The 9,582-nt window shown below is 43.3% G+C and overlaps 1 protein-coding gene across 1 annotated transcript; it reads right to left on the reverse strand.

Annotated features, from left to right (window-relative positions):
- Positions 1 to 2,666: 2,666 nt before the first annotated feature.
- On the reverse strand, positions 2,667 to 2,930 carry AKAP19 (A-kinase anchoring protein 19). The gene has a single exon (XM_010175278.1). It carries the CDS (start codon positions 2,928 to 2,930, stop codon positions 2,667 to 2,669), a length of 264 nt encoding a protein of 87 aa, XP_010173580.1.
- Positions 2,931 to 9,582: the final 6,652 nt, after the last annotated feature.

A 9,582-nucleotide genomic window follows, 5' to 3' on the forward strand; every position in this document is an offset into this window, starting at 1 on the left:
AGTGACTGCTTGGACAGAAGCAGCAGCAGGCGATTCAGGTGCCTGGGTGCCTCCCTGGGCAAGCAGGGCTGCCACCCCACACAGCAGGTGCCCCAGATGGAAGCTCACTGTGATAGGTGTTTAATTATACCTCGGGAACTCTCTCCTCGGGGAGTTTCTGGGTGTTTATCGGCACAGGTGCTGTGACTTAGGCTATTTTATATTATTTCATAATTCTGCCTGCTGCTGGACTGTGCAGCCTGCCAATGGAGAAGCTGCTTTCCAAAGCCCATGTGATGTTCTGACTCCAGAAGAGTGCCAGATGCTCGGGCTGCATCTGAAGGAAGGATGTGAGCCATGGTAACAGCGAGCGGTGCAGCACCTGACCCCCGTGGCAGCCACCGTGGTGTGAGCACAGGGGCCAAGGCGGGTACACGACTGTGCTCCAAAAGTGCCTGCAGTTTCCTATCTGCTACTCACCTGACTGGCAAATAATGTCTACAGAGAGGTTTTTTCCCCTTTTAATTTTTTTTTTCTTTTTAATTACTGCCTTTGTCAGTGTTAACATTCTTGAGCCAAGACTAATGTTACAGGAAGGCTGTCCTTTTCTTGTAATAAAGCTTTATTTTAGCCAGAAGAAGAATAGGAATCTTTTTTAATACTGTGGTTAAGCAATACCCAATTAGTATGTACTGGTCTGATCAGTGTTTTCGGTTTTGCTTTTTAATTCACCCTAGTATATGGCATGGCGTTTTTTGAGACAGAGCAAATATGGGGTGTGATTTAATGTTTTACATCCTTTAGAGCTTCAAGGAACATCACTGTTAGCAGTAGAATTTAAATGGGCCATAATACTTGGTCCCACTTCACATGCAGCTTCAAAGAAGACATGACAACATAAGCAGAACTTTTTCCCTTTTTCAGCAAAAGCCTGAGAACAGTCTTGGTGGCAGGGTCTGGTCAGTGGGAATTAATGGCAGTCTTGTGCTGTGTTACCAAGAAGGATTTTTCACCATTTACTCCTGATACAACCACTTCCCCATACAGGTGAATTTCAAATAACTTGAGTTTGTGTCACAGAGTTTGCAAAACAGCTCAACTCAGAGACTGTCTTATTTTTAGCTTATTTCAGATATAACACTTTGCATGGTCCTCTTTCTGCTTCCTTACCATGGCTTGAAAATCATGCTTTGTAGTTACTAGAACTACATGTACCTTTTCAAAACACTAACAGTTTTTGCCAGTATGGAAAGCATTTACCTATAAGATGAAAACAGAAAATAGAAAACACTTTGATTTAGGAAAAAGCCCCTGCATCTTTTAAACTGGCCATAACAGAAAAAGGACCAAGCAGGTGCTAAAACCCAAAGCTTCTACAAGGCATTCACTTTGTATAAAACGTCAGCAAAATTGTAGTTTCAAGATGCCTATGACTCATTCATCCCTTTCTTGATATCTCAGATGCGAGCTATGAGCACAGTAGGTCAGGCTGCGAGTCCTGCAGAGGCAGGGTGCAGTGCGTGGATGAAAGCTCGATAAAATCAGTGAAGAATGTGGCCCGTTAGCACTGGGCCTAAGGCTTACTCACTAACTCAGGGCACTGCTCAGGCTCCGGGTTTCTGCAGCTCACGCCTGCACGGCCACACACAGTTTTACCAGCAGGTAAGCCATGAATGAGCCTCGAGACGCTGCAGGCAGGCAGCTTACTTCGGAGGGAAATTTTAGTGTAATGCAGCCCTAATTCCCGTGAAACACAGAGTCCTAAAGCATCGTTACACCTGGGAAGGTGCATTTCAGCAGTTAGCATCAGAAGTTTTTGCACACCTATCTGGGTTACAGTAAAAAAAACAAAACAAAACCCCCCCAAAACCAGCACCCTAACACAAAACCAACCAAACAAAAAAATGAACGGCTTTGGTCTGAGCACAGTGATCAGATGTAATGAAACTCTCACTGCAGGATTTCAGAGAACAGCCTTCAGAAGCCACAGAATCTGTTAATTATAGTGCACTGTTTACCAATATTCAACGCTTCTCACTGATACACTTAAGAATGGAAGTTGAATAGTATCTTAACCCCTATGACTCCCTGAATACTGCTTGGTTTTATAAAATGCTTCTCATCACCTTGATTATTTTGTGGTTTACGGATTTAGTCAGGTCAAAGAATCAAAGCACAATTTAGGCCAGCAGTTCTCTTTGCTATGCCTAGACCTTGGTTTCACTGTAGCAGAATGCAGACAAATTTACCAAGCACGGAGTGCTTCTCTTTTCACCTACAAACAGGCCACTGATTTTTTATGCAGCAAGTAACACTAATCCACGCTTTGCCACTAAGCACCTTTGGGGCCTCTGTGGCAGTGCTTGTACAGTTGCAGGGCAGCCACATCCTTCTCATCCTCTTTTTTAACACTGGTTTCTGATCACATCCAACATACAAAGACAGAATACACTCAACGTACGGCTGATAACAAATGACACTTGATTAATGCAGTCTACTGCCATCCAATTAGTTTCTTAGCACTACAGACTAAAAGGCAAACTTTTTCTGCCTCTCCTTGCAGACACATCCGTGTAGCAGCATGACGCTCTGCCACAGCTCATTGTACTTTACGTGCGCTAGTACCAACTGCAAACTGCTAAAGAGGCAGGAGACTCACTGCGGACACCGTCCTCGGCAGCTGGGGCTCAGGGCACGTCGCTTTCAATGTAAGGGATGTCGCTGTATTTGCTTTCAGTCACTGCCCACTGTTTCACCGCCTGATCGAGAATCTCGCGGGAGAGACGGTGCGCGTAGTCCAGCACTAGAGCGCTCGACGGACCTTTCTCATCCGCTCTCACTGCTATCAGCGATGACTTCTCCCCCGCGCATCCTTCATTACCTTCCCCGATCCTTTCATCCTGGATAGCATTTGAACCTGAAAAAGCATCCTTGGATTTGATGCATCCCATGGTACATTTGAAAATGCAGCTGCAAAATTCAGTTCAACAGCATGTTTTGTTAACCTGGAAATGGTTTCCTTGTTTGATGCACAGTGTTGCTGCTTCTTGCCAGTGGTTCCAGTTATTTTCAAAGAAGAGAATGTCTCCTTTTGTGCTTCTTTACTTCTGAAGAAATCTGTCAAAACAGTGTTTCATAGAAATGTAATAAATAGTTTGCCATTCTCAGTGAGCTCAAAGGAAAGGTAAATTCACTACAGATGCTTGAAGAAGCAACTTTAATAAATCTCTACATGGTGTCCGTAAAATGTTTTTACCGGTAACTTCCATCTACTACAAGCAGGCAAATCTTGACCTGAATTCAAGCTGCCTTTGAATGCAATTCCCAGTACGTGATATAAGCCACTGAGGAACATGAAGGTCTTGGGGGGAGGAAAAAAAACCAACCAACCAAACAAACAAACAAAAACCCCCTGTTTCTTCCAGTGCTATTTTCCTGACTCTGTAAACAGATAAATACCGTTTAACTCCACTGTCTGCTGCTGTTAAATAAAAACAAGACCCCTGATCACCCCACAGAAGCACTACACAACCACCACCTAACAAGAGCCCTTTGGGCAGGAGTGACATTGATTCTCTGTGTCGTTCTGCTGTCGCTCAAGGAGGCTTGAGCATGCAGTCACGAGAAACAAGAGTGGCGTTTTGGTTTTCCCTGGAGAGTTTAGGGAAAGCAGCAGCGGTCTGCTGAGTTCCAGGCTGGTCTGACAGGGCTAGAGCACCATATTGCTAAAGCAGGACAACTCTAGACCCAGAGAAGGGAGAGTGAGGAACAACAGACTTGGCAGTGTCCTTTTGTGAAACTCCTTTGAGAATCAGAATTGACCAGCCCCAAATTCTGGTAGATGCTGTTTATTAGCCTACCATGCTCTTTCTCAGGCTACTTTCTCTACACAGGCAAAGCAACATCTCATGATATGCCCGACTTTGCTTGGCATGAGCTTACCCACTTATCAGAGTTAACAGACTGCCAGCCAAAATAAAGACTGTGCAGCACAGAAACCAACTGTTCCCTACAGCTTCACCCGATGACGTTGTTCTAAGGTCAGCCAAAGTTAAAGATTTTTTTTTGTAAATAGCCTTTGAAAACATAATCATGGCAAAGATGTTAAGCCTTATTTATTTGCTTTATATACCAGGGGAAATAGGGGCTCCAATCCAGTAACCTGATCACAGGCAGAGGAAATCCATCCCATTTGCAGGCAGCTGGTGCTTTGCAGGTAGGACAGGACTTCCCCAGCCTAGCAGCTGACTCACGAGAACCAGCTTCACGGTGACAAGCTTCTCTCCTCTTTCTGCTAGTTCATAAAAACATCACTACCTTTTGAGAAAGCTTCAGCTGGACTGAAATGCCAGCACTCAGAAGTGGTGCCTGGTGCTCCTGGCAGGAAGTCAGACCTAAAGGGCTTCTGAAAGCACAAAGCACGTGCAAACATTTTCATACCTTTAGCTTTGTATCAGAACATTTCAGGGTTTTAGAGAAATGGTTGTAAATCACTTTAATAAAATTCAGCGAGTTGTTTCTTTTGTGCATAATGACACGCTGCAGCATATGCCAGCGTATTTTAGAGTAGGCAGCAGAGTTAACAAGCCTGTAACATAAACCCTGTTGCTAGCATCTGCAGTTTTACCCAGCACAGAGCAGAGCTAAGCTATCAGTGAGATTTTTATTGTAATAACTTGCTATTAAATGAGTAAAAGGCAGGATTCCCTTCACTCCACAAGAAACCACATTTATCCCTATGGAGGTTTATTAAAAACCCATGAGCTTTATACCCACGTCTATCATGCACTGCATGTCACTGCATACAGTGATGAAACTGAAAATGCTTGCAGACCATGCTTACAGACCAGAGACCAAGGAGATGTCTGAAAGCAATTCAGACATCTGAATAATTCAAAACTTTCTAATAGTATTATCTCATGCATGTCTAATTTCAATATCTACCATTAATAAAACATTAATAAAAATAATTTCCACTTGTTCTTCTGGACAAATATGTAGCTCAAAGTATCTAATACAGCAAAGAATCACTAACAGCATCCAGCACTGGCGATACCTGAAAGCTGCAGTCTTTATCCAGCCAAGGTAATGCAGGAACTTCACTGGGAGGTGCACAGGTATGCTAATGCCTTCTCACTACACTACTGCTAACATAACAATTACAAGTGTTACATTAGATACTGTGTCCTTAGGCTGAGCCAGAATTGTAAATACTGTAGATTTAAACCTCATTTTCTCCAATCATAGAATTGCTCTGCACCACAGTTGATATTACAAGATATTTCATCAGAGTTTCATCACTGACACTTTTTTTAATGACTATTCAGATTTGGGTTTTTAATCTAAGTTTGGAGCCATATTCTTTTATATGTTATCCTGTTTCTGTGCTTTTTAATGGAGGTCTGTTAAACGGCAGTCAATCACTATTTTATCATTGTTTTCATCCTTCAACTAGATATTTCCTTTCCTCTTCTTCAGCAGATGAGCTGGTGTCTAGCAGAAAGAAGGAAGGAATGCGGGTAAATGGAAGAGAAACATCCCCTAAAGCAGGTAGGGAGAAATTCCCTAGGTTGGCATCTTCCTCTGCAGGATTTACCTCTGTTCCCACCATCTTACCTCTGCCTTTTCATTTTGGGCTAAATCAACATTTGTGTGATTGTCCTACGCAGAGGAAGGGGCAGGTTATAAAACTTCTAGATAGCAAGGTGTGCAAGACAACTAAATTGTTCCAAATTGATTACTACTTGAGCTTAAAAGCAAAGTTAATGACCCCAGTTTAAATTCTTGACTGTTGCTCATTCCGTTATTTATAGAGCGCAGCACTTTCCAAGTCACTGTGGTAATTTTTATAGTTTGCCCACTCTACTTGAGTTAATAATTGTTGGCACATAAACGATAGAAAATGAAGCTGCCCTCAATCTTCTGACTGCTGTCTTGTTTTTTCTGACAACCACTACTTGCACATACACAGTGAAGTGCTGTTTAAATCCTCTGCACCTAACTCATCTCCAGAGTGTTCTGACAGGGATTTTAACATCTCTAGCTTTCCTCCACAATGCTCACACCCCTCAGAGGGTGGGGAAATAAATTATAAAAACTCCACAAAAAAACCCCCCAAACCAAACCTCATTTTCTCCCAGTGTGATGCTTCATTCAGTAACTGCACAAGGCAAAACTGTCTGATAGGAATCTGTTTCTTTCAGTGTCCAAGCTCTAATCCGTTGCCAGTTGTGTCTGAGAAACCACTGCATAGGCGGTTCAAGGCTGAGGCCAAAACCTCTGCAGATGCAGTTCCTCACGTGACAAGCTGCTGTGCTGAGCTGCAGGCAGAGGTGAGGCAGCTGCAATCTGCTCTGTTCCACTGCCAGCCAGGAGTTAAAGCAGCACCATCACAAACCTTAATGTAGCTTCTCTTTTTAAAGACTGATTTTACTGGGAGTGAAAAGTTGATGTAATTAATTTGAAAAATACATGTTCCTAGTTGCACTCAATTTCAGTGGATGTACAGTCAATATGCTTTTAAATACCTCATTTAACTTCAATACTATAAACACTGTATATTGTTTTAAGAAGAGTCCTGAAAGCAATCGATTCCCTTCCACATCCCTAGAATTGGAAATTCCTGAGGACAAGTTCAGGTGTTGTTTCACCTGTTATGTTATTTACTACACGTGTACCCTGTGGTAATACAAGGAGAGAGAAAATACTGAGGGAGTTGTACCACATAGCTGAACTCACCTTATGGGAGAGGGCTAAGCAGTGTCTTTGCCAGCCTGGTTAAGTGTTTCCTGCCAAGGTAAGTTCATTTCTATCCACTGAAGGAAACAATGGTGAAAGGATGCCTGCAATTCACTATTATAGAATATAAAATACAGGAAAAAAGCATTAATAGCATAACTGCAGTTTTATTTAGATAAATAAGACTTTTTAAGGTATTAAAATAAACAATAAGAAATAATTACAAAAGGAGCAATGCAAGCGATCCCAAAATGAGAGTTTCACCTGCCTCTCTGGAATACGTCTTCATATGATGGAAGAGCAGGAGTTCTGCTGTTACACAACATCTCTAGCTATCACAGGCAAATAAGTTCCTGAAACAGTTTCCATCCATTAGACCTCTGAAAAAAATCTCCTTAAAGTTCAATGCTATACTGCAAGGAATCGCTTCCTATAACACTTTCTGTTATAGCAGTCACTGGATTAAAAATAAGTCATACTTTTCAAAATAGCTTAATACAGCTTTGGCCAATTGAACATGTCAAGTAATTTCTGCTGTGACAGAGGCAGGCTTCTCATTTTCCAAACTTTAGGTTCAAAAATGACTCCTTGTAACCCTCCTCCAGCCAGGGAGGCTGTTAGTTTTGTCCTCTGTCTACAAGAGAAGCTCGGTACACTACTTACCAAAAACGCATCTGCTTTTAACCAGTTGTCCCACTCGTCCCCAGTACAGCACAGACAGCTTCACAACTGGGACTCTGCAAAGGGAACCAATAAATAAAACTTAGAACCATGAAGATGTCAAAGTTACACATTATCAGAAAGTCAGATGAAGTGCTGGCCTTGCCTGTTCACCCACAGTATTTGACTCTGACAAAGGTAAGAGGATGACACAGCACTTAAGAAATGAGACTGAATGGCAGGCTGCAACAATTTATACACAGCACCTAATCCTGGGCGTGCAGCGGGGCCACTGCTCGGGAAAGTGGCTCCCTGAGCATATGCAGGATGCCAACCTCCTTCCACAGCAAGCCCAGTTAAGGGCCATTTCAGCAAGGATACAGGAAGGGTCATACACCAGCACCTGGAACGCCCCATCTTTTGCCTGAGCTTAAAAGTTCTCTCCTGTTTTCCCTTCTCCCTCCCAGAGCTTCTGCTGAGACCTGGACCTTTATCATCCAAGGGCATAAGGAGAACAGTCAGATAACCACAGTGCTGCCATTATCATGGAAACATTACTCTTTGTTACAAAGACACTCAAACTCAAGGCGGGTGACCCAGCTGACGCCCTAGCAGAGGTAAACCAAACAGCATTTAGGCATCCAGACCTCTGAACTGCACCTCACTGCATCAAACATTTACATCCCCCATGTAATAACGGAGAGAAACAGAAACTCGGAACATCCTACGTTTGCCATTCCTCTCCCGAAGAAGGTGGGATGTTATTCAGGAGGATACATGATATTATGCTTTTGGATATTCTGCAGTTCTGAACAGAGCAGTGGCACAGAAACGGCAGAGGGATGAATCATTCGCTTAGCGCACAGCATCGCTTCCATCGCTGCAGGACTCGGAGGCCACCCGTGCAGAGCAGCCCCAGGCAGGGGCTCTCAAAGCAGCCCAAGCCACCGCTTTTAATTTCTGCCTCTCCTCAGCATACAGTTTTCTGCAAATCCTACAGAGCAGATGCACTGTAGTAACATTTATTATAAAGACTCCTTCTAATCACAGGAAAAGGAAGTTTTAAAAAGCTAGAGTTATTTTAAGACAAGCACAGTTCCCAAGATCCAGCTACCTCGGGCAATCGCTGAAATACCTGAACACCCCAAAACCAGCTTGGGCAACAAAGAGCAAAAATGAAGCCCTCATTCTTCCAGAGTCATCCTCTCCCTCTTGTGTCGCTTACTGCCAACATGAGATAAGAGCTGCAGGTCAGAAAGGGCTGGATGCAGGAACCACAAACAGCTGCTGTGCAGGATCAGCATGTCAGAGAAAGTCTGCTGGCTGGCTCTCTCGGGGCACAGCCTGGGGTTTCAGAGGCTTGGGTTCTTCCTCTCCATAGCCAGAATAGATAAAACTTTTGCAGACTCCTAAGCCAGTCCGTAACTGTATGGAGAAACAACATACTCACTTTTCAGAACTGGACATAACCTCCAGCTTATTTTAAAAGGCTTTTCAGTAAAAGGACAGTTGACGTAGCAAGCAAAGGTGAAGCACAGCAAGGAGCCTTTAGGTGAAAATACCAATAGTTCAGAAAACAGCAATGCCAGTAGGTACAGTCCTCAGCAGCCACAGGGTTAGTTTCCATCCAGGAAAAAAAAAGTCTTCGTAAAAGTAAAAAACACCGTGTGCTTGGTAGCTGTCTAATTTCATGAAAGTAAAACTGCACCCAGTCAGCCTGTCCTGAAATCCCCCCTCCTCCCTCCAGTACAGCGGTTTGTTTACCAGAACTGCACGCAACTTGGAGAGCAGCCTGAAGGCAAGAGGGGAAGAGGATGCTGAAAACTTCTTACAGGTTCTGCTCTTGTTCTAACTTAGCTGCTTGTCAAAGCACCTGTACATACTGCTATTTCCTCCAAATTTGGACAGAAATATGTACAATGTATTGATTCTGCTTGATTTTTCAATGCCTGCTGGTTTTTTTTTCACCCCAGTGTCTCAGAATACAAGTAAGCAGATGTTTACCAGTAGAGAGTCTCTACCAGACTATGGACAAGGAAGAACATCAACTTCACCTACCCTCATACAAGCAAGAGTGGGACATCTACTGTTGATGAAAGCTTGCTTCCTAGATAACTAAGAGCAGACCTCCTTAGCAAGTGAGGCCTCAGAGTGAGGTTGTAGAAGAAAGGGCATGAAGAAGATACAGGGCTTCTCAGAAACTCC

This window comes from Antrostomus carolinensis, unplaced genomic scaffold, assembly GCF_000700745.2.
Source record: "Antrostomus carolinensis isolate BGI_N321 unplaced genomic scaffold, ASM70074v2 scaffold6179, whole genome shotgun sequence".
Classification (NCBI taxonomy): Eukaryota; Metazoa; Chordata; class Aves; order Caprimulgiformes; family Caprimulgidae; genus Antrostomus; species Antrostomus carolinensis.

Bases quoted from the DNA above. Each gene is read 5' to 3' on its own strand.
- AKAP19 (XM_010175278.1), bottom strand. From the start codon at position 2,930: ATGGGATGCATCAAATCCAAGGATGCTTTTTCAGGTTCAAATGCTATC.